Here is a 25,369-nt window from a genome sequence, read left to right on the forward strand (position 1 = left end):
TTAATATTAATAAGAGATAAGCAAAAGCAGATTTGGAAAAGAATCCCAAAGAGAGAGGTTATGTAAATTAATACTAATACACTAAAGTTAATTTTAAGATTTAATTTAATTTAATAATAGAAAAGGATGTCAATTAAAAAAAAAGGAGAACTAGTTACTAAAAAAGACAAGAGTAGAGAGAGGCAATCCAATGTGCTGTCTTAACCACGTGACCTTTTTTTGATCCTTTCGTATGAGTCACTACTCGTAACTCGTAAGCTATTTTTATTTAACCCATCCAAGGCTGTAAAAAGAACCGAACCGCCCACTTGACGGTTAATTAGTTAGTTCGTTGATGCTTTGCTTCCAATTCATCTCATCTCACCTCCCTAAATGTCATTCATACACTTCCTTACTACTACTGCCCACGCCCGCTTTTTCATAAAATTCTTCTACTTGGGGATTTTATTTAGCTAATCAAATGCCCAAAGAGAGTCGTCTTTCTGTCGCCAAATTAGCTGGGATCAATGGACTGGCTCCCTCATCCCATTGTGTCACAATATCATGCTCACTCATTGAAGGGGAGGCTTTATCTACGGGGAAAACAGGCGTTCAAATGGTAACAGTATATGATATGCTTCAAAGATATCCAGATAAGGGACATACAGCTCCAGTGTAAGACTGCTGGAAAGAGCGGGGACCCGTTTCGACTACTAACCAGATGAGCTGGAAATTGAAGAATATTATCTAACGGTGCAACAAAGTAACAAAATTTTGTATTTCTTTTAGAAGCAAGTGTGACATTACATTCCAGCAGTTTATGAGCTCACAAATTCTGCTCAATTTGATATTGAATTCCCAGCAGAAACTAAAGTATGATACAAAGTAGTCTACCAGACAACAGCTCCCTCATACAAACGTAACAGACAAAATGAAATTTTGTAGAAAAGAATGATGATACAAATTAAATAAATCGGAGAAAGCAGCGGATACAACTAGAGGTGACAGAAATTCCACTATGTTAATCAATGTGAAGGACGAGTCACCAGAAAGAACAAAAAAATTTACAGATCTGGATCTTTCTTTTGGTTTTCTTCGAGTTCTGTCGCTAACTTACATCCCAGAAGACGATGTCCGGTTTATCCTTTGAGCGCCTAGTTTTAGAGCAGCAGGTTTAGACCCTCGACCTCTACCAGCTGACAACGGTTTGGCTCTAGTAATAGGTAGAGGAGCAGCAATTGCAGCCCAGGGGTCATCATTGTCGGCTGCTCTAACATTCAAAGGTTTTGATGCTGTTTTTGGAGCAGGTGCAGCTATTGAACCCCATAAATCATCATCTTCGTCCTTTGTCACCTTCCCTGCATTTTTAGGCCGCGAGCCTGTGGCTGAGGAAGCACAAATACTCATTAAGCAAATTTCTTATGTGTATTCATCATAGAATATTAATCTGTTAATATAACAAAAAATGCATGACAATAGAACAGTAAGCTTCGAGAGAATCTTTGGATTATACCACAGAAAACCTAATATCGGTGTCCTCTTCATTGATGGACAATATGTCCTATTTTCTCAATAATAGAACTCCCAGAAAATGCCAATTTCTACACAAGTGATCTCTCCCTTCAAGCAATATTGCAATAAAATATATTTATCTAATGCATCACGCGTCAATAATTTCAATCCAAAGAGACCAAAATGCATTACATGTTTATGCTTGAAAATAGAAAATTTAATTGTACTGGGAGATCATTCCATTCTAGATGGTCAAACCAGTCAATCCACAATCTTTTACAGATTGATATATACCTGTGCAAACATGATTGATTGTATTACCTTGTGGTTTTAGCTGTGGAACTGGTTGAGAGACGGGCCGTTTCTGAGCAGCTTGAATATTTGCAAGACCTGGAGAGGGCTTTGGCTCTTCAAGGGGTTGAATATCATCCCACCCATCTTTGTCGCTATCATGCTCTTCATAAATTCCATTCTCAATTTCTCCCCATCCATCTGTTGAGGTGGGAGATCCAGGTACAGGTTGATCAGCTAAGTCTGTGCTGGAATCTACACGGATTGGTGCTGTAGTTGGAGTATCCAATACTGAGGTAGCAACAGAAATCCAATGTCAAATACTGGATAGCTAAATTAATAAATCAGAATAAAAATCAGGCAGAGATAATGATCCTCGCTTTGTTTTTCTCAAACAAAGAAAAACACAAATTATTTACCCTCCCACGTCATATTCACTTTTCTACCAATTATTGTTGATAAACATTCTTTAGTAAATCCATCTATCATACTTCCCTACTATACTTATGGTCAAATAATCAATCAATCCAAAATCTTAAGTTATTAGCTGAAACTCCAACTATGGTTTCTTATCTCTAACACACATCTGCATGTGAATACCTATTGAATTTGAGCATGAACAAGCACACATCACCTTGTCTTGTACTCAAATGTAACCATATGAGGGTTGCCAAGAATTCAACTTTCAATTATAGAGATTATGGTACCGTATCAAATAACCAATCAGTGAAAAAATTTAATTGTTAGGGGAGACTCCAACTATGATTTTATTATCTCTAACAACAATGATTACCATCTCCTTGAGGCAAATTGGCAAATTAACTAGGATCAGCAATCATCATTGAGAAAAAATTAGCGAGTATTTACTTTAAAAACATCAAATCATATTTAACTGACAAATACAATCTTTTCCTCCATTTCAACCCATGTCAACTGTCAAATAAGTACCAAGATGCAAACCTGAACTGGCGTTGGAGGCTGTAGAAGTTATAGGTGCGCCAGAATTTATTGGAGCAAGTGCAGCTTGTTCAGACGGTTTACCCTTCAGAGTCAAAGAGCTCATGGCCCACCTGGAAAATTAATGTCTTAGTGTCAGACAAAATAGAGAGAACAAAATTCTGAAAAGGAGATAAATGTAACGACGATGAAACTAACTGATAAAATTATGGATCAAAGGTATAAATATGGAGCAAAGAATCGGATATCTGATAACAGCCTAATCCGGTGCTGTGGATTTGGAAGACACCATACAATCCACATGCAAGTTCCCCACACGAAAAGTTAACTATCGACATTCCCAAGAAAAATAGGAATATCCTTTTTTAGAATTAAGAGATCCAATGTATTACGTCTGAAAATCTATACTACGCTGCCTAGTAGAGAATTGATCAGATGCTTAGAAATTTGGGGAAAGTTTATGAATACATATTGATGAAGGTCCAGAAATTCAAACAATATACACTCCACTACTCAAAAGACGGGCTCCATCAGTTCTTAAATCACTGCTATGATGAAAACAGCATCAAGCAAATGTATTCCAATTCGACAATCTCCAAAAGGAACTCACCCAAGTAAACTTGCATTTCCTGGTATTGATGAAATTCCTACAGTTCCAGCCGCAGTGGCATCCCCTGCATTTGTCTTTATACAAGCAAAGATAGGAAAATAATTAGTATAAACGGGTTACTACACAACAGCAAATCTACAATATTTCAACGAATCTGAAGCAGGTCAACAACAATTTTACATGACTACAAGTAAAAGCTAAGGCGCACCTTTTCATGATACTGTTTCACTATTTGCAAAAACTGATCAAGAGCCTGAAATGCTTTTGATCGAACATCACTGTTCCAGAAAATAGGAGATCATTTTTTCATTTCATCCATTTAGAGGGGAAACAAATAACAATATGTAGATACTCCACCAAGGAAACTAAGGATAAGTAAATAATCCATAAGAAGTATAACCTGTCGGAGTCGATGGTAAGCACAACAACATTGGGAAGAATTCGAGTTGCAATCTCATTAACATCATAATATGAACTAGTGGCACACAAAGCCATTATTCCTGCCAAGTTAAAAGTTCACACTGATCAGTATCATTTACCTAGGAACTACACAATACGAACACTCCTGCTAGGTAAATAATAGATAGCCATATTCAATAAAGAGACAATTTTGAGAACTGAACAACAGAAATAAGGCTAGCAATATGCCACAACACTTTTTTCCACAGTAAGAATAAACAGCTAAATATTCCTTATACCTGCTCCTCTGGCAGGAGAAAAAGTATCACGCAGTGCACGAACTGTAAACGCATTAATAAGCACTCGCTTCCTTGTCTATATTGTAATACACACCACATCAGATGACACTTCCACATAGAAAAACTTAAGACATCCATGAAAATTAACAAAGAAAAGCATACAAAAAATCATGAAAATTGGCTCATAGTTACCCCTTCATTTAGAAAGCTAGAAATATTCCCTAGTAAAATGGTGGTGTTAGTTCTAATCGCAGGTTCTTCATCAACCTGCACAAGCATCAAGAGCAAAAATCACGGACTACACAGCTTCAAGATATAAAACTCTATATAGAATTAAAGGAAAAAGAAGGGAACTCCTCACCTGTATTAAAAGGGGAAAAAAAACACTAGTATATTAAAGAAAGTCTAAATGGTAAAATTACCAATCAAAGCTTATCAATCAAATTAAATGACTCAATACCTGTAACTTTGAGAGATACTTCAATAAGGTGCCTGAAATGGTACGTTGAGAAAGCTGGAATGTCAGATCAAACAGAAAGAGTATTCAGGAGGGAGTCTGCAACCAGACTTAAATTATCCAATCGTGTATAAGATTATTAAAAAAAAAAGAATTATAAGCTTAGACAGACAATCAAGTAGCTAAAAATGGAATGGGAGCATAACGATGCAAGACTTATTTCTAGGCTGCAAGACATAAGAAGAAGAAGCATGATTTGCAAGTTACATGCAACCATATTGCAACAAAAATTGAATTACAAAACGTAATCCACTCAGCGAAATACCTACATTCTCAATCAATCAGGACCAGTTATAAGAGACATTTTTCTTATCATTTTGCTTCATCTCAGTGTCCAGTCTCCTTATTCATCAAATTACATCTATGTCAAACAAGTTACTTCCTACTATGCTTTGTGTCCTCTCTTCAGCATTTACAGAGCCCTTAACTGAAATGAAAATCACTACACTCTTACAATGCAAGAAAGCATCTCAGATAACACTCTCATATCAAGTACAAGTCCTTGCATACTCATTCCTTAATTCCTAGCAATTTTTGCATCGCTGTTCCGGCCTGTCACTACTAACCTTATTCTATTTCTACTTGTAGCTTGCTTTACATGGTACCTGATAGAGTATACAGACCTTCCAGAAGTTATTCCTCTCCAGACCACTTGATAGAAAACAAAATAGATCCTCCAGAAATTGTCCTTACTTTGACAAGTTATGACTAATCTACACACACTCAAAATGTACCTCTCTTTATCCAAATTATAATCTACCGGCAAGATCATAATCTCACAGGCAATTCGTAACATGAAACTGAGAAATCTCCAAACATAACAATAAATGATCTATGTCAGGAAACACCAATGACCAACCACCTGAAACATACTAATATTATCACATCAAGCTTCGCATTCAGATACAGAGTTATGATAGATAGCAAGTATTCAAAACCAATAGGGATGAGGACTCATCCCTCACCCGGTGCACGAAGTGCTCCCTAACTATTGCAAGGGTAGTGAGAGAGTATACACTTCTGTACGCAATTTTCCCCTTGCATTTTGCAAGAGGCTGTTTTCACGCCTTTAACAGATGACCTACAAGTCACTAAGGAGCAGCTTTACAACTACATCAAGCCTCGCCCTATTTAAACTAATAAAAATATGCAAGCAAAGAAATGGATGTATCATAAAATATGACTATTATAGCAACAGTATCAAGATTATAGACTTCATAGTAATAAAACAAAAAGAAATTACGTAAAGTTATCTACAGGTATCCAAAGCACCTTGGGCGCCAAAATAAGCATCGATTTGAGGGTCAATTCACGTAGAAAGGCAGACGTGTCAGAAAACCCAGTAGCAACATGAGGATAGACCTGGTCAGAAAATTCAAATTAAAAAAGCATAATAAATATCAAGTCCCTTCAAAAGTAAAGCTACTTCAATTTAGTAAAAAGAAATCATGAATTAGCTGTCCGCCAATACTAATTGCTTACTTGCTCATCAACAACTTGTGCTGATAATGACTCTCCATACTGATCTATATGCTGCAAGAGGCTAACTCGAATTGCACGATCATTTGAAGCAAAAAGTTTCACTATTGTTGGCAGTACCTATAAATAGAAATGAGGGTAAGGGAGTCATCCCTGTCAGAGAATATTGCAGTGACAAGAACATATGCTCGATCAAAAAGAAAAAGAGAAAAATAGATAACCTTAGCACTAAATTCTTCAGCTGAAAGCCAGGAACCCATTTTCAACAGTGCAGTCAAAGCAGGGGCGGCAGCAGAACCAAATTCAAGGGAAGAAGCTAATAAAGGAAGCAGCTGTAAAAATACAGAACGTAAAATAAAAATGGGAAAGGCATGGATTATGCAAATTCATTTTTTAGACAATAGAAAATAAATTTTCACACCTTTTTCAGCACAATTTGGCGAGGTAGCTGCTCCGCTAGATTTGGGAGTTTGCGGAAGAAGGTATCCTTTTCAACACTGTCTTTCAATGTAAGAATTTCCATGAAATGTATAGTGTCCACCAGCTTATTTTGAAAGTATTCTGCCATTACATGAGTTGCAAACCTTAGTAGGAAGGAAAAGAAAGAGCAGGAAGAACTAAGCTCTTGAGACAAATGATTTTAAAGAAAATAACAAACAGGCAGCCGAAACTGGAGAGTCGAACCAATGAAACGAATTGAAGAATAATACATGAAGGCAAAAAATTTCCTATAAATATCGAAAATAATAAATGATTATGTCTAGAAAAAAACTCCTTTCACTTCATTACAAATGACAGACACATATAGACTTGATCTAGTAATGACAAATAAATATGTAGATAGAAAGACCAACATTACGATCTCCTAATTTCTTTCTCTTTATTGTTACGAAGCAAGATCAAAATGCTTCCAACATTTAATACAAACAGGCCATGCAATTCTCTCTTTCACCAAAAGTCAATAATAGCACACCAAAACTGACAAGAGCAGTAGCTCAAACATACAGCTAAATTGTAATTTAAATGCACGGATCGGTCAATAGGAACTTAAGTTTCAATAAAACATATCTAAAGACCTTCGCAGCTATTTCCACTTAAATAAGAAAGATCTGACATTGTCCAAAGTTTAACAGTCACATAACTGAAAACAAGATCAAAAAGTTGAACAACCGCTTCAATAAAACATAACAATCTAGAATTCAAACAATGACTAAAGACATTGACCATGGACATACAAAACATTCTAAATTTTCCAGTAGGCTTAACAACTATTACAATTGGCCAAAAAATGGGCCCAAACTAACAACCTCATACCGAGTTTTTGTAGGGCTATGAAGTTCCTAAAGACAAGTTTAATAAACTCAAATTAATTACTCACCACTGTTTTCTATAAGCTTTGAAGTATTCATCCTGCGAGAAGGCACAGAACTCAGCAGCCGCTGGTAATCCTGAAGCAATGACTGTAAAACAACAAAATTAAAAAAATTGCAAATAAAGATGTATTCTCCAATAAATCCAGGCAACACATAAAAACATAGTAAAGTGCACACACAATAAATAAATGGAACAGATAAAACCTTAGTATTCAATTAGAGAAAGAATTCTAAGGAATAAAAGGAAGAAAATAAGAAGGCAAAGAATTAAGATGCTAAAATAACCAATAAATATAAATAATGAGCTCATCTTTGACATAGAAGGCAAACCTTAGGAATAGAACCAGTGTTCCGAAGCTCTTCCGTTTTCGCCAACTTGGTTCCAGAAAAGAGTTCATATATAAAACAACCTACGAATCAACATCATAAATGGAGAGAATAAAAGTAGCTTCTACAGGCCTGTCTAAGGGAAAATGCAAAAGAAGAGTATATCTTTCATACAGTATAGTGTCTAGGAGTGTGTATCAGTCGGTTCAGTCATCAAATCAAATTAACCGTAACCAAATTTTTCCAATTTTTTCATAACCGTAACTGAATTACATGTAACCGAATCATAACTAAATCGAATTAATTGGTTTGGTCGGTTATTTTGGTTAACCGAAAAAAATAATTTCATTAATATAATATATTTAAAATTAAATTAAATTAATTTTGATATTAACTTTTTATTAAATACAAAATTAGAGGGAAAATTGATATCTAAGTCCTATAAAATTACAAAATACTTTAAATTTCTGAAAAGAAATACAATCATGTATATAAGTGATTCGATTAATTTAGTCAATTCAGTTAATTCGAAAATTTCATAGCAAAAATCGGACCAAATTAATAAAATAAAAATTAAATTATTAACCATAACCGAACCACATTAACCGAAAACTGAACCAAATTAAAATTTTGGTTTGATTCGGTCGGTTCCATAAATTAGTGTATGACATTAACAATTACTAGAACTCGATAAAAAGTTTTTGGAAGAAATTGATCACATGTTGCTCAAGCATCTCTAGTTAATAGCATTAACATGAAGCCAATTGCTGAAAAACAGACAAGAAGCATCCAAGTGGCAGCTCCATATATGTGGGCTGCCAACACGAAATAGCATCATATTCACATAAAACTTTAAAGGAGGAAGAGAAAAGAAATATTCAACCAAACTGAATTGCATAAGCATAAATAAGATCATTGCTCAAAGCCTGACTGGACGGAAACCATTTTGCTTCATAGAACATGTTCAAATTATACAAAAGTTTAGACCCATGTCCAATATTAAAGACATAAAAACTATAAGTTTATTTTTCTGACAATTCCTCTATTTTAATTGAAATTAGTTTAAGAATAGTAATGAAGAAGAACAAACAAAATACCACAGTTAAGACAAATAACACAACAAATTTACCAATAAAAAGAGAAACAACAAAAACTTACCCAACCCCCAAGAATCAATAGCCCAAGGCGGAGATTTTCTTATTGCAATCCAGTCAGACTTGACCAACTCCATTGGTTTGTATTGTGTTCCAATAAGCCATTCATATTGCTGATAGAGAATGATTAATTATTTTAAACAAATAATAAGTATAATGTGTCTAATTCTTTTCACTGCAGAAACTTGTTCTTGACAAAAAATTCACAGTAAACCATGCGCAGACACAAAGAATAACAGCCACATATTAAGATTCAGCATTCATTATCACATAGAAAGTTCTAGTACTTAAATTAACGTATACTTAAAATATTGATATAAAGATAAACTGACATTTCATTTACAAAATAAAGTGGACGTTGCAGAGTAATACAATTCTGGGAAATCTCTTAACCAAATTAAAAAATAACTAGGCGGGGGAAAAGAAATGGGGAAGGAACCAAAAAAAACAACAATGTTGATGATTAAACCCAGTTACATGCGAAGCTTATGATGTATATGCAACAATATAGCATATGCCATACAGGAGATAATAAGACACTGCAACCAATTGCACACTCCCAAACAAATTACCAGCATTGGCCCAGTTGCAGTTTCACTATTCCCATCGAATTCGGATAGAACATCAAAAGCATGCAGCTTCCAATCTAGAGTTGGTGTGACAACAACACTGGCCAAGCAAACATTACCATGTACCTGAGTCCGAAGAAAGCAAGAATATTCATTAAGAATTAACAAATAAAAAAAGGGAAAAAAACTGCTATTAATCAACTGTGGGCTCAAGCAATTGAAATACTTACAAGTTTACAATCATTATTGAGAAAGCTCACAGCTTTAGCTATCTGGTTCAGCCCCCAAGCATAATACTCATCCCTACCATCAAAATAAATAAAAAATGTCAAAAATTAATGAAAGAAAAATCATGAGCTCACAGATTTTATAAACTGGAGTGGCTCTAAACAGACACATTTAGATGAGAATCAATTCAACCGTCCTGTAATGATTTTGAGAAAATGTAAGTAAGGCTTATGTGAGTTTGCTTTTGAATTGCACGCGTACAATTTACTATGTCATGACACAAACATTGCATACTCAAAGCATGTAACGGGAGGAGCACATTATTTAAATTCTATTCAACAGACAAGATGCTGAAACTGTACAAGGGCTCTATTTTTGTTCGAATGTGAAATACTAGCCAATGAGCAGTTATAAATGGAAGAGAACCTGAAAAATTAACCTATAACTGAACATATCAATGATCATGCTAATAATAATGACCAATGCATAGACTAATAGTCTCGATGTATAAAATGCATTGGAAAGTTATCTAACCGGTGCTCCAGGATTCCAGTGAAGTGTAGCAATTATACCTTTGTGTGCCCTCTAAACCAAGCTCCTTGATCTTTTCAGATAATGGCATAACAGGCTCAGTCACCATATATAGTGTTATCTTTGAGGTAGAGCCATCAAAAGTTTCAACCTCCGTGCTATGTAGAAATGATAGAATATTTGGATGCCTGACCTGAAAGAAGCAAAAGCAGCTTCATATGCTGGTGACTAAAGGGAATAGTTCTAAAAATAGAAAGATCGCATATGGCTAAAGCTACTAAACTCATATACACCAATCTTCATCAAGGAGAACTCAGAAGGAGTCAGTGGTTGAACTCCTACACTCCACGCCTTCCCTTCCTATCTAAGGGGTAATAGACTAACAAGAGAAAAGCGGAAAAAAAGGAATGTATTTTACTAAAGCCAATCCTAAAGGAGGTTACTCTCCTCCTTATAAATAATGCAAACTGTGGCGGGAACTTTGTACAAATACAAAAATTAAAATATAGTCTAGAAATTGATGCAGAATTCCATATCAAGGATTGAAAATGGCATCAATGATGGCACTATATACAAGTAAAAACTAGAGCACAAAATGAAAGAGTTAAATGAAAAAAGAAAAACATGTGGAAGAAAGTTGTAGTAATTTCTAGCAGAAGTCATTGGATCTTACAGTGCGGAGCCGCTTGATTCCATTACGACCAGCTGCTAGATGTCCATCCTGAGCATTACTTCCAGAAAGAGAAAAAATAGAGACTGGAGATCCATCATCCTGAAAGACAGTTTAGACCAATTAGCAGAAGTAGAATGGCAATGGAGAAGACAACTGAAAGAGCGAATACAAGAAGATCAACTTAGAAATGGTGCACTAACAGATGTGTCATTGTCCTTTTTTCTTTAGAAAGGGTGTCGAGCAGACATTTTCAGAAAAACAACAAAAGTTATATATCCTGATTATAATCTTTTCTAGAGCAATCAATGGCCACATTAGATATAAGCTTAGCTATTCATTACTAAAAATCAAATAATTTCTAACCGAGGAGCATATAGTAGTAGCATACGCATGTTAATAAATGATAAAGATACAGAACAAAGTGATCTCTATCAACTCTTTAATGTGTTAAAGGGGAAAGATTAGGCAATGGAACAGAAAACAGCATAGAGAAGCACTTGGAACAGAGGAGTTAAAAGCGCTTCATATCAATATGTGAGACAGTAAAGCAGCAAATGCAAGAACAGTTATATATAGAAAGCAGAGCGAAACCTAAATAAAGAATGAAATCAAAGAAATTGTTACTTTGGAAGTGCCGCGAGAATGAGTCCAGGAGCCCCAAGCAGAAGGATAGGGATCGGTGATATTGTAAGGGAGATCTTTCAAGCCTCCTGCTCCAGATCCACCCACTACTCCTTTCAAGAATTTGAACATACTTCGTCTTCTCCTTGTGTCAAATTTGGGATCTGATGCAGACACGCTTTCGGCTTGCTCACACCGATGATTATTCCTTCGATCTACACACAGGGAGACACGATTTGTTGAATTTCAGGGGCAAATTTTAAATTTACATCAAATGGAACGCATAATTTATTCACCAACTGGTTTCGTTGGTTTGGTTATTCGGACCTGGTTCCTTGCTTCCCGGTTCACTCTCTCTCCATCTCATTGGGTAGACTTCATCATGGGCCGGGCTTAGGGCCGGCTTTTCGTGTTTCTTATGTAAGTCCAAGTTTAACCCGAGCCCACTCCCGATTTCATTTCTGGAAAATTTACACGCTATAATATAAAGAGAAATTTAGGCTGATATTTGACGGAATTAAAAGTGTAAGGACTCAATTTATACAAATTATATTGAAGCGATCCAATTAAGAAAAATATAATAGCGCAAGGACCGAAATGCATTTTGCCCAAACTTTTAGACCTAGTCACATTATACATATAGATCATAACCAAAAATTGAATTTTATCTTTTTGGGTACATGCCACATCAAGCATAAGTGTACACTATTCACATTATTATCTACAAACTCAGTACTCTCAAAGTGAGTTTTGCTTAACTTTCACCGATAATTCGAAGACTGCTTCACTAGTACAAATTGTATACTGGACATGGTCACTTTAATTTTCATGAAACTCAGTCAACTTTGAAGCAAAGTAGCTATAGTTAATGAACTTGGGCCTAATACATTGTGGTTAGTTGGAAGCTTTGCAATGGTTAATTGTCCCCTTGATTCGGTCCCTTTTTTTTTTCGTTTTGAGAATCTCTGGTATATCTATATTCTCATTTACTACAATCAAATGTCAATGATTGATGACTCTGACTACCAGTAGACAGTACATAAACATAATACACTTGCTGCCACAATCAGAATATTATTATCCAATTCTGATTAAGTAACAGACCTTCCATACAAATACAATGGCTGCATGCCTTGGTTAATTACACATGCATTTTTATAGGTATTGAAGAGAATTAACCCATAAAGAAGGCTCTTGTATTTTTAATTTTTTATTTATATATGATTCTGTTTTAAATTTTATAATTCATTAGCTTCTTATGCTATTCGTTTTCTTTTGGATGACCCAATATAAGGTCCATAAAATATGTTTATTGATTAATTTGGTCTCTAAATTAAAATTTATCTCTTTCTGCAAATTTATAAAAATATATTTAAGTCTTTCTGCTATAAGGGCGTGCGATTCACGCTCCAAAAAGGCTTATCCCCTTAAAATCCCTCCACCTTTTACCCCCAATTCGTTTGCACCCTCACGTTGTAAAACCACCAAATATACCCAAATTACGACCTTTCACTTTTAATTGCACCCTCAAACATTAAATTGATCTCTTTTCACTTGAAAAATGTTCAAATCAATACTTTAAATTTTAACATATATTTTAAAATAGGACTTAATATTTTATTTAAAACAAAAGTAAACCTATTTTTTCAAGTGAAAAGAGATCAATTTAATGCTTGAGGGTGCAATTGAAAATGAAAGGTCGTAATTTGGGTATATTTGGTGGTTTTGCAATGTGAGGGTGCAAACGAATTGGGGGTAAAAGGTGAGGGTTTTTTAAGGGGATAAGTCCTCCAAAAATGGCAGATTACTTGTTAAAAAAAATGCCACACAACTAGCGGAATTTCTAACAAAAATCCATTAAAGGACTTGAAGATCCGTTTTGCTTGAGAGGGAAAAGACAAAATTTAGTTGATGAGCCTTTTCTATTTGTTGCATTTTTTGTGGACGGAAATTATGTGAATGTGAATGTAACTCAATCGCGGTTATATCGTTGACAAATTTTACGTCAAAATGATAAAAGACCCTATAAAATTAATTTTCTATTTATCTAGTCTCTTATTTAAGTTTTTTATTCAACAAACTCGTATACTTACACATTTTTGTTCATGTGTGTTCCTTTTTTCAAATTGGTTATGTGGCCAGTAATCTATCTAATTAGACGGACATTTAAATTCAATTCACACACGTTTCACTATATAAGTAACGCACGCTTCTTCTATAGTGGCAGATCTAGATATATAATTTTAAAGGGGCTAACATATTACTAAATTATTATATATAATTTTTAATATATTTAGTAAAATGAAAATGTTAAATAATTCAAAAGCGAATAAATAATATTAAATTATATGTTTCAAATTTTTTTATAGTATTAATTTGTATGTTTTTAATTGTGTATACAACATAAATAAAATAACAATAAATTAAATGAATTAATATATTTACTTCAATAATTGATATATAATTCATTATGTCTTTTTTCTTGTTAACTTACGAATGGCAGGCATTATTTTTAGATGAATAAAAAATCAAACCAAAAGAACCATCCACCAATAGATTATTTTATATTTTACTAATTACGTCTTCTACCTCAAATTTTGACAGCATATTATTTTTACTCTTTAAAATTCATTAAGGATTAAATATGAAATAAGATAGTAACTATAGGGACGTTTTTATACCTTTTTCCACACACACATTATATATATATAGTTTTTTGACGGCCCGCCATTGCTTCTCCATCCAAAAAATGGACCAATAAATTCAATATAAATTAAGTATAGAATAGATAACGGTAATTTTTAAAGAATCAGATATACAATTTTTAAAAAAAATACAGAGATCGGACATGGATTTGGCCTATTGGAACGGACCCAAGTTGCAGTCTATATGTATGACCCCATGACGTAACATTGAATCGGTTGATGGACCATATTTGCATGGAGTATTTTACTAAATCAAAATTATTAAGAGGGTACTATTATTAATTAAAGGACACTTTATGTATTTACGAGACCATATATATTAGTAGAATATTATATGTAGTGGAGTATTAAAAGTGTTAGTAAATGAGTGTGGGAGTAAATGTATTCAAGGGAACCTAGAAGCAGAGGAATTTGATTGGTAATAGTCATAGCTTCAAAGTTGGGAAAAATCTTCGAGGTCTAAAACTGAAGTGTCATTTTTCAAGAGGGCATGGTCTTCCTCTAGACCGGAACAAATTTATGCCTAGGAGACCCTGACTTGGTCACATTTTCATGCACCGTGTAAAACAAACATAAATACTTTTGAATATTTCCTTAAACTAATTTCTCCATAACCAAGAATTCCACCGCCACCATATATAGAACAATACCCTCTTTTTACATCTCAAAAACACTAAATTACTTGCACTATGGATGATTTCATTTCTTCACTTCTTCGTGGCATCAAGTTGGCTAAAGACCTTGAACCAACCCTACAAAACTTAGCCACCCGACCAGACATGCTCTCCAAGTTAGATGAGATCATTAGGGTTTTCATGGCTGCTAAAGAAACGTTAAATGCTGTAGAACCCAGTCTATACAATCAAGTGTTGCTTCAGCAGCAGGAACCTAATCAAATATATAAGACAATGATGGAGTTGCTTCTAACGCAAGGGACGTTTCCGGCAGGAAGAACTAGAAGCGAGCATATTGTGTCATCGTCAGGTGGAGGTTTGGCCATGGAATTAGGTGGAAGCACAGATGTTCAGACAATGGCTCCATCCTCATTACATAGAACGCGAAGAAGGTGAGAAATTTCACCATTGATGGCCCACTTCCTTTTTGATTAAACATAATTACAGCACTGTGGACAACTCGTGTTTCACTTCATGGACTAAAATTCGCTTTAACGTGGGAATGCATTTTTTCAAGAAACCCTTGTAATAATATGCATGCGACTTTTTATGTTTGAAAGCACTTAACCACCAAAATCAATTTGGACGTACATTATATATCTATACTATATTGTGTCTTATTGTATCCATGCAATGAAGCGTGAATCATGCTTCATTGCATGTATACACTAATACAATCGTTAATAACTCCATCATTGATGCTGCGATGGAGCTGATGGGATAATTCGAATAGTGTAATAAATTACTTGAGGATAGGCTAACAGCTAGTTTTTTTAATGATTTATAGGAAGGATGATGCAGATAGAAGGACTATAAGAGTAGCTGCGCCAAGGATGGGAAATACAGAAATTCCACCTGAAGATGGTTACACTTGGAGAAAATATGGCCAGAAAGAAATTTTAGCATCCAAGTACCCTCGGTAATTCATACATATATGCATTCAATTTTTCTTTTGCTGTCCAAAATTACACTAGTTGATGGAGGTATATCTACAATTTTATTATTGTATTTTAATAACAAATCTAATTTATTTTATCATTATATTCTAAATGCAGGGTAAACGTAAATCCATTTAATTTTATATTTAAGTACCATTCCATTTCACTTTACTTTACCTTATGCATATATAAATACTTTAATTAATTAAATGGAGTTATTAACGATTGAATTTTAGATATCTTTTGATTAAATCTACCAAAATTATAACAACATGATAAAACAAAGTAAATAAATAGTAGATAGTTTCTCTTACTTGGTAGAGATTAAGGCATGTGCATTATTTTCATGCCAAGTTTTACCAAATCTCTGAAAATAATTTGTTAAAAGCAGATTTTGACTCAGTTTTGCAGCCAACCTCAAGTAATAAGATTGAGTCATTGACTGACTCTGATAACATTCAATTATTTAGTAAACGTCTTAATAGGCAGATCATTTAATTTCTATGCCAAAGAAAACGGACTGCACTTGAAGAATTTACTCTTTGAAAAATCAAAGAACTTAATAAACTAGTTGATTAATTAATAAATACTATAGACATAACATATCTGCGCTTTTGGTCCACACGAACCATCATTTTCAGGGGCTATTATAGGTGCACCCACCAGAAATTGTATCAATGTCCAGCCAAGAAACAGGTTCAAAGATTAGATGATGATCCCTCCACCTTCGAAGTAATGTATCGGGGCGATCACACTTGCCACATGTCAGCGACAGCACCGTCAATTCTGATGCCAGCAATGACACAGGAGATGACACAAACAATGGCGGCTGGTCATCATTCACTACCATGGCTGGAATTTAGTTTAGGTGGTGGTGCTAGCAGTGGCAGCGGTGCAGGTCCGTCGACGGTCCGGTATGGTAAAGAAGCTGAGTACCCTGTTGCAGATATGGCTGACGTAATGTTTAATTCTGGCAGCAGTAGTAGTAACAGCATGGAATTGATCTTCACTTCCTTGGAAGAACATAACAAATGGGACCAAGGGGACAAGAAAAATTAAATCGGTGGATTCATTGCTATGTATAACAGTAGATTTAATTAGATATTTCATATTATGTGGATGGCAGCAATTGGCATTAAGTTGTATTGTTTTAATTAATTTGCGGGAAATAGTTTATTTAATTTGTTAGTAAATTTCACTAGATATTTTATTTTATAATATATGTTGTTCCTCATTTTTCATCACCAATTGTCCAATACAATACCGTCCACTAGGTTTGTGATCTATACTTGTTTTCTTTTCGAGAAAAAATATGTACTTGTTTGTTTATTGGGACATCACTTTTGGAGATATTACTGCCCTTTTCACTTTTGGAGACATCACTTCTGGTTTTAACAAGCAGCCTGAAATCCGAAACCGTTCTGGCTTTAATAAGCAGCCTGATTCAATAATCTTAGTAATTTAACTATATATGTTATGCAATTTTCAAAAAAAATATATATATATATGTTATTGTTCGCCTGAAAATATTCCGGACTCGAATCTTTGAATTTATAATCGGGATCGGTTTGAGGTTTGATACTTTAACGAACCTATGCAGATATTCACAGGGCTTGTTTGGTTAAAAACACTTAACCACGTGATCTAAGAAGTAATAATCTGGGAGACACGGACTCAGGCGAGATTAATACCGAAAACTACTCCTAAATTAAAACAATCCGGAGATTGCGGGATAAAAAGCACTGGGCTTGGTTTTTGATTGATTGATTTGTTGATCCAAAAATAATAAAACTCTGAGCTATTTATAGCTACTCATACTTAAGACTCCTAATTTAACTAGGACTAAGACTCTGAAAGAAAATCACTCCTATTGAGCTACAAACTCCTAATAAAATAGAAAAAAGCAATAATAAACAAGCTTTCCGTTGGGCCTTAATCCCTGATAAGCCCGTATGAAGTTCTATTCGGTAATTATTTGGGCCGGTGTAAACAATGCCCCCAACAAGTCTGAAACGTTTATCTTTTGGGCTTGTTCTTCCTTCTCAGCACTTCCAAGCCCACTACTGAGGCCCAATTCGTTCGAAAAAATTTAAAGGGGTGAACATCTATAAACCTTTCGGTACCCCCTTTAAGCCACGTCATCTCCAGCTGTTCTCCACGATGCCACGTTTTGGCCCCACGACCCTTCGGCTTCCTCTGATTTGGTCTTTTAACAAAAATACCATTTCATTTCATCACTTACCTACTCTCTCTGCATTTATCAAGCTTTCTCTCTCCTCAGCAACCTCGAGTAATTCACCAAGTCTCTTCTGGTAAGTTTTCGCCCTAACCTTTCTTGTCTTTGATTCGCCCCTTTTGATCATTCGCCTAACCGAGATATTCTATTCTGCAGTTATAATGGCTGCTCCTAATGACGCTATCGCCGCTCAAGTGACCGACAAGATGAACGAAATCCAAGCCGCTGCTCCAAACACCGATCTTCAGGTAATAGTGAAAACCAACGACGACAAAGAATGTGTCGGACCAATACTCGTTTCGCCCAGTCATCTCTGCGAAATTGCTACCCCTTTTCACGAAGAAGTCCTACCACGATTCTCACTCGCCCACCAGTCTTCCATTTGGGTGAACACAATGTTTAGAAACTGGCCTACAGAGCACAAGGGTTATCAAGAATGGGTAAACCGATTAAAACCTCACTTCGGCCAATTGTGGAAAGATGTTGGCATATACGACATGATCGGCCTCTGCAAAGCGAGCAGACCAATAGCGAAGCATTATATCATGGGGGCTTCCCTCTTCTGGTCGTCCGCTGTCAACTGCTTCTGTTTCAAGTTTGGTATGATGACCATCACTCTCCTGGATCTGGCTGCCATCTTGAACATCCCTGTAATCGGCGAACGTATCTCGCCCAACTTGGACGCCGAAATCCCCGCTTTCAAGCTGTCAAAGGCCCAACGGAGTTACGGTCCCTTCGTCAAACTTTTCATGGGCGAAGAACACTACAAACCAGACGCCAAAGAGCACATCGCCTTCCTGGCCTTCTTTGTGGCGAAGTTCGTACTCTGCACTTTATCTTTCAGAGTTACAACTGACTGCTTCACACTCGCCGCTGCTCTGGCCGAAGGGCGAAAATGTAATTTGGGCGAGTTCATGCTGGCTCACTTGTATAGGAGTCTAAATGAGATCGCCCCTCATGCCGAAACACGAACCTTTCAGTGTCCCAGTGGTCCGCTGTGGGTCCTGCAACTATGGCTCGCCCTTTACTTTCCAGAACTCTTTGAAATCGGCCCTCACATTAAAGCCGATTTGTGCGGCTACCAACTGATCGCTGCCGGCACCCGTCTCCCACACGTTTTGGACGTTTTAGAAGTGTTCACCAACTCCGTTCGTACCTCAGAGCTCTTTTGCCCCATCCTAACTCTGAAGTATCCTCCCTCTTGGTTATACCTCGGCTGGGATAGTGACGACACTGAAGAAGCTCTGGCCGATCCTAAACGGAGACTTGGAGGTCAATATTGGGGTAGCTCTTTAAAGAGCAGGAACTTAATCGCCGGTCTGGAATATAACCGCAGCAGTATAGAGGCATACTGCCCTAACTATGTGGCTCGGCAGTTCGGATATAACCAAGGAATTCCCTGTCCTTTATTGATCTCCGTCAATAATCGCGGGACCTACAGGCCTTCTTTAGAAAATTATGCTGACTTGCAATTCATAACTCGCCTTAATAGAGCATATCTTCCCCCTATATCTGAAATCTCTCGCCCTTCCACCTCACCCAAGTGTACCCCTGAATTTGATAGCTGGTGGGCTTCAGTTGTAGAATCGTGCTTCGACCTCTCTCCAAAAGAAATCCTATCTCTTCATGATTTTTCTTTACCTCCTTTATCAAGAAACCCAACTCATGCCGATCTGTTTCTTTTGCAGGCACCGAAACGTCCCAAATATGAAGGTAACCTATTCCATCTTTTTGAAATTTCTAGGTTCGAACGTTTATACAAATTTAAATACAACCCTTTAGATCGGCCAGGTATGAACCTTAGGATGCAACGTCATAGACGAATAGCTAGGACTAAGTTCAACGAAAAGATGAAAAAAGTTTGGAAAGATAAGTACGAAAAAACATATTCTTATGAATTCTTCTTAGCCCATATTCGCCCAAAGTTCAAATATAAGAGTCCACCAGTTCCTAAATGTAACATGTCCACCCCTAATCCAATTAAACTGCCTAAAAAACGAGTAAAAAAGTCTAAGCCGGTTGTAAATAACGAAGGGGTTACTTATACTGGCATCAGATGTCCCTCTGATGTCGAGGCGATAAGTGAACTGGTCAAACATGGCTACACTAGAATACCAGGTAACAAAGATATCATTTCGCCTTTGAAGCTCTCCATTATTTCATACTAACTTGTTGTTTTTTCAGTTGGTGTGCCGAAATGGGCGAAAGGAGACGTTTATGACACTGATGGCGAAGACCCGCCAGAAGCAAAGAAGTCTCGGCGCAAGCGTCCGGCAAGTAAAAAACCATCTAAGAAGGAGCCCAAGGAACCCAAGGCTAAGAAAATGAGGGCTGAACTCTCCGGATCTCGCCTTTTCGATCCCGCTCCTTCTGATCCTGAAATAAATCGCCCTTCCAGGAGCGCTCATTCCTCTTCAAGGGGTGATACCCAAACGGGGGACGATCGTACTGGCGACGAAGGCATTTCCTTAACGGGGAATCGCTCTTCTCAAAAAACATCGTCAGAAGTTGCCCCGACGGTGTCGCAGATGCTTAACTTTTCTCCGCTTCCTACTCTGCATTCGCCCCTTGGTTCGGACCTGGTGAACCTCCCGGCTCGTCTTGCTGCCAAGACTAAGGTACCTTATTTTTGTTTATTATTGCCTTAACAATGTCCCTATCAGCTAATTTTTTATTGCGGCCAAACATGGCAGATACCAGATGATGTCTCGGCGAAGCCTGATGATCTGGCAGCAAAAGCGGCGGCCTTCCTTAACTCTGACAGTGAGGAAGAGGAGATGCCCGTACCAGAGGTAGAGCAACAGGCCGAAGTGGCCAGCGGTCCTTCTGAGGTATGGGGCGATCATCTAGACGTCGTCGGCTCTTTGAAGGCCCAAGGTGTGGCCATCTTCAAATCTGTTGAAGACTTTGGTCGTCTTAAGAGAGCGGCGACTGCCCTGGCCGATGCCCCTCCAGAGATTTTGGACGAGAAAGCTCGTAGTGCCATGGTCCGACTGTCTGCGTCGCTACCCGCATTTCAAAAGATTTATGATGAGGCGACGCAGATCCAGACGGATCATGACCAACTGACCCTTCAGGAGGCCGAAGCAAAGGAGAAGCTGGAAACGCTCAAGGCTTCTGTGAAAGCCTCTGTTTCGACCCTGGCTGCTCGCCGGGACCATGCCAAGGAGTTAAATGACAAAATCTCAGCCCTGAAGCTCGAGCTGGAGACTGAAGAGAAAGGCATCGGCGAACTTGAAACTGCCATGGATAAAAGCCTTCTTGAGGGGGTCGGCGTGAAGAAGAACCGGAATGAGCTGAAACACAGCCTTGCCAAGATGAAGCCGAAGGTGGATGAAGCCCGGAAGTCTTTTAACACTGTTCGTAGTGAGCTTGGCGATATTTTTAGCCATTTTTAGTTTTGTAATCATTTTTAAGTTCAAAACAATGTCAGTATTTGTCATCTTTTGTAATACTTTGAATCGCACTATGTTTTGATCGGCCTGGGGCCGTATCTTATTTGTGAGCATTATTTTTCGTTAATGTTTATTCGGCCAGAGAGCCGAAATTTTTCGTTATTTACACCTTGCATTGCTTTCAGGTCTGATTATTTTTATATTATCGGTCCGTAATTGATCCGATACGAAATAATGCTCATTTATAAAAAAGATAAGTACAATATGTTGAGAAAAAACGGAGAACCCGTTGAAAAAACCCAACGAATGTGAAACGCCGAAAACGCGAGCCGTGATAACGAATGATCGGCGTTATCTTATAATCGCCGTGTATTCCGTAACATTTCAGGATACTCGGCGGGAAAGCACCAACAGCATTACTCTTCGCCGGCTCCGAATAACCGACGGTCTACGCCCTCCCAACAGCTTGGAACGTACTTTTTCAGGAACTGACCGTTGATCGCCCTATCGTGTTCTTCCCCATCAACATCTGCCAACAAGTAAGCACCGCCTGTTAACTTGTTGACCACGATAAAGGGACCTTCCCAGTTCGGGCTCCATTTGCCAAGCCGAGCGTCTTTGTGGCCGATAGGCAAGATTGCTTTCCATACTATATCGCCTACGGTAAAAGCTTTCCGTTTTACCCGCTTGTTGTAAGCTCTCTCGACCCTTCTTTTCTGGGCTTCTAAGTGGTCTAACGCCGTTAAACGTTCTTCGTCAAGGTCCAGAGAATCTATTACCATCTTGTCGAAGTAATCTTCTTTGGACAATTCGCATTGGTATCTGCGGCGAGTAGACGAGACGGTTAGCTCCATTGGCAACATCGCATCGTAACCATAGACCAGTCTAAAAGGCGAGGTCCCAGTAGCCGACTTCTGACTGGTTCTATTCGCCCAAACAGCTTCTGATAAAAACACATGTCATTGCCTTGGGTTTTCTTCAATCATCTTTTGAACTATGAGCTTGATGGCTTTGTTCGTGGCTTCGGCCTGTCCGTTGGCCTGGGCGTAGTACGGTGTTGAGTGTAACATCTTTATCTTCATTTGGGAGGCCCACCAACTTATATCACTTCCCGTGAACATCGTCCCTTGATCTGTGGTTATGGACTCGGGCAAGCCGTGTCGGTGGACGATGTATTCTTTGAAGAACTTGATCACCGCTTCTTGTGTCGGCGACTTCAAAGGTTTAGCTTCGACCCACTTGGTGAAGTAGCAAGTGGCGATAATCACAAAAGCATGACCATCAGACGAGCCTGGGTATACTTTCCCTATCAGGTCGACCGCCCATCCTCTGAATGGCCAAGGCTTGATGATGGAGTGCAGGTCTTCGGCCGGGACGTGTTGTATTGGGCCGAATTTCTGACAGGCTTCGCAACCTTTGGCATATCTTATGCAGTCTTGTTCCATTTTCGGCCAATAAAAGCCGTATTTATGGATGAGCCACCTCATTCTGGGACCCGCCTGGTGGGCGCCTGCTATCCCTTCGTGTACCTCGGCCATAGCAAGCATCGCCTCTTTCGGACCGATGCATCTGAAGAGCAGCCCTTCAAAGCCCTTCTTATATAGTTCGCCGGCTAAGACCACGTAATTAAGGGCTAAAGTCCTCAACCTCCTATTCGTGGCGTCTGGTTTTTCGAACCACTTCAGGAGCTCGTCCCTCCAATCTTGGGTGACGTCCAGTTGGTAAACCGAGAACTGTCTTTCGTCGATCGTGATGCCCCCGGTGTGGAGATTTGGTAATTCCCTCTCTATGGCGTCGAATTCAGCGTTTACCCTGTAACCGCTTCCGTGCTGAGCTAGGTCGTTTGCAACACCGTTATCGGCCCTCTCCGTGTACTCTATTCTCGTGTCTTGGAAGCCTTCGATCAGGTGTTTCGCCTTGTTGCAATACCTCACCAATAGCTCGGACTCGCATTTAAATTCTCCTGTCACTTGTTTAATGACTAGCAAAGAATCTCCTTTTACACTGATCGCCCGTGCCCCTAGCTCGGCTAAAATCTCAAAACCGAATATGAGGGCCTCATATTCTGCTTGATTGTTGGTGCATTCGAACTGGAGTCTGAATGATAGCTGGTAGGATGCCCCCAAGGGTGTGACGATGTGTACTCCCGCGCCTGCCCCCTGGCTTGTCCTGGATCCGTCGAACCACATCTTCCACACGGCGATGTCGAAGGACGTGATGTCTACTCGACCAGGTGTCTCTTCCTTGAGGGCAATACCAGGGTGATCGGCCAAGAAGTCTGCCAATATTTGTCCTTTTACTGCTCTTTGAGGAACGTATACCAATGTAAACTCGGACATTGCAATCGCCCATTTTCCAATCCGATTCCTCAGGTATGGCTTCGATAAGATATACTTAATGATGTCGGTCTGGGATAATACATACACTACGACCGGCAACATATAGTATCGCAGCTTGCAGCATGTGAAGTACAGGCATAGACACATTTTTTCTATGTCGGTATAGCGAATCTCTGTGTCCATCAATCCTCGGCTTAGGTAGTAGACTGCTCTCTCGACCCCATCGTCCTCTTGGGCGAGCATACATCCTAGGGATTCGTGTGCAGCCGATAGGTATAGCAACAACGGCTTATTCGGCTTTGGAGGGGTCATTACCGGAGGTTTCGCCAAGTAACCTTTCAAATCGTCAAACACCCTCTGTTGCTCGTCCATCCATATCCACTCATCGGTTTCTCTTCCCCTCAGCAAAACACTCCAGCTGCGAAGTCGGCCTGCTGTGTTTGCTATGAATCTTCTTAAAAAATTGATTTGACCGATGAGCCTCTGGAGCTGCTTCTTGGTTTTGGGTGGTTCAGCATTGATAATCGCCTTGGCTTTGTTCTTATCTATTTCTACTCCCCGCTGGTGAACCAAGAAACCCAAGAAGTTTCCAGCCGAAACGCCGAAAGCGCATTTCAGAGGATTCATTTTTAACCCATTACGTCGTATACGCTCGAAACCTTTCCGGAGATCGGCCAAATGAACTTCGCCGGTGTTTGATTTGATTACGACGTCGTCGATGTAGACCTCAAGGCATTCAAGGCCTCTGAACATCTTGTTCATCGCCCTCTGATATGTTGCCCCTGCGTTTTTCAAGCCAAAAGGCATCACGACCCATTCGTACGCTCCGATCGGCCCGGGGCATCTAAAAGCCGTTTTGGATATGTCCTCTTTGCTGATTGGAACTTGGTTGTACCCAGAGTGAGCATCGAGGAAACTGAGTATCGTGTGTCCAGCTGCCCTGTCAATCAGCATATCGGCCACGGGCATTGGGTATTCGTCCTTGGGCGTGGCCAGGTTTAGGTTCCGAAAATCAACGCATACTCGTAGCTTCCCGTTTTTCTTCATTACTGGTACGATGTTAGAGAGCCATTCGGTGTATTGGGCTTCCCGAATAAACTTGGCATCTTCCAGCCGCTTAATCTCATCTTGTATGAGAGTATCCACTTCCCTGGACATTCGCCGGGGAGGTTGCCGAAATGGCCGAAATCCACTCTTTAATGGAAGCTTATGTTCGGCGATATCAGGATCAAGGCCCGGCATTTCCTCGTACGACCAGGCAAAACAGTCGCGGAACTCAATGAGTAGGGCGATCAGTTGCTCTCTGAATCCTTCGTCCAGTCCTGCGTTGATGTATATGGGTTTAGGCGATTCATCTGTCCCCAGATTGATTTCGAGGAGATCGTCCTGTACTTGGGCGGGATCATCTTCTAACTTCCCGGTTGCCAATCGTATGTCCCCAATCCGCAGCGATCCTGTTGGGTCTTGCTCCTGGTCCTCATAGATGCATTCGGCCGAATCAATATCATACAGCGAGGTTAACTGTCTAATTTTCTCCCTCAATTCTTTATGTCGTGCTATCAT

At 38.5% G+C, this 25,369-nt stretch overlaps 3 protein-coding genes across 3 annotated transcripts; 1 reads left to right on the plus strand and 2 right to left on the minus strand.

Moving 5' to 3' along the window:
* Positions 1 to 736: 736 nt before the first annotated feature.
* Positions 737 to 11,688, minus strand: LOC126660590 (uncharacterized). Its single transcript, XM_050354155.2, has 21 exons — positions 11,523 to 11,688; positions 10,899 to 10,997; positions 10,267 to 10,418; positions 9,697 to 9,769; positions 9,470 to 9,592; positions 8,902 to 9,010; positions 7,747 to 7,826; positions 7,422 to 7,503; positions 6,465 to 6,604; positions 6,265 to 6,375; positions 6,047 to 6,163; positions 5,837 to 5,926; positions 4,508 to 4,561; positions 4,240 to 4,314; positions 4,048 to 4,123; positions 3,750 to 3,849; positions 3,558 to 3,627; positions 3,350 to 3,423; positions 2,743 to 2,852; positions 1,813 to 2,073; positions 737 to 1,364 (listed from the first exon to the last, which is right to left on the minus strand). The coding sequence occupies exons 1-21, from the start codon at positions 11,649 to 11,651 to the stop codon at positions 1,093 to 1,095; spliced, it is 2,397 nt and encodes a 798-aa protein (XP_050210112.1). The 5' UTR covers positions 11,652 to 11,688; the 3' UTR covers positions 737 to 1,092.
* Positions 11,689 to 14,886: 3,198 nt separating this feature from the next.
* Positions 14,887 to 17,037, plus strand: LOC126660898 (WRKY transcription factor 55). The gene is made up of 3 exons (XM_050354605.2): positions 14,887 to 15,290; positions 15,686 to 15,817; positions 16,478 to 17,037. The coding sequence occupies exons 1-3, from the start codon at positions 14,914 to 14,916 to the stop codon at positions 16,893 to 16,895; spliced, it is 927 nt and encodes a 308-aa protein (XP_050210562.1). The 5' UTR covers positions 14,887 to 14,913; the 3' UTR covers positions 16,896 to 17,037.
* A 5,389-nt stretch (positions 17,038 to 22,426) lies between these two features.
* LOC126662134 (uncharacterized) lies at positions 22,427 to 25,369 on the minus strand. The gene is made up of 3 exons (XM_050356019.1): positions 24,441 to 25,369; positions 23,620 to 24,224; positions 22,427 to 23,532 (listed from the first exon to the last, which is right to left on the minus strand). Exons 1-3 carry the CDS (start codon positions 25,367 to 25,369, stop codon positions 22,427 to 22,429), a joined length of 2,640 nt encoding a protein of 879 aa, XP_050211976.1.

The sequence above is a fragment of the Mercurialis annua genome, linkage group LG8 (assembly GCF_937616625.2).
Source record: "Mercurialis annua linkage group LG8, ddMerAnnu1.2, whole genome shotgun sequence".
Lineage (NCBI taxonomy): Eukaryota > Viridiplantae > Streptophyta > Magnoliopsida > Malpighiales > Euphorbiaceae > Mercurialis > Mercurialis annua.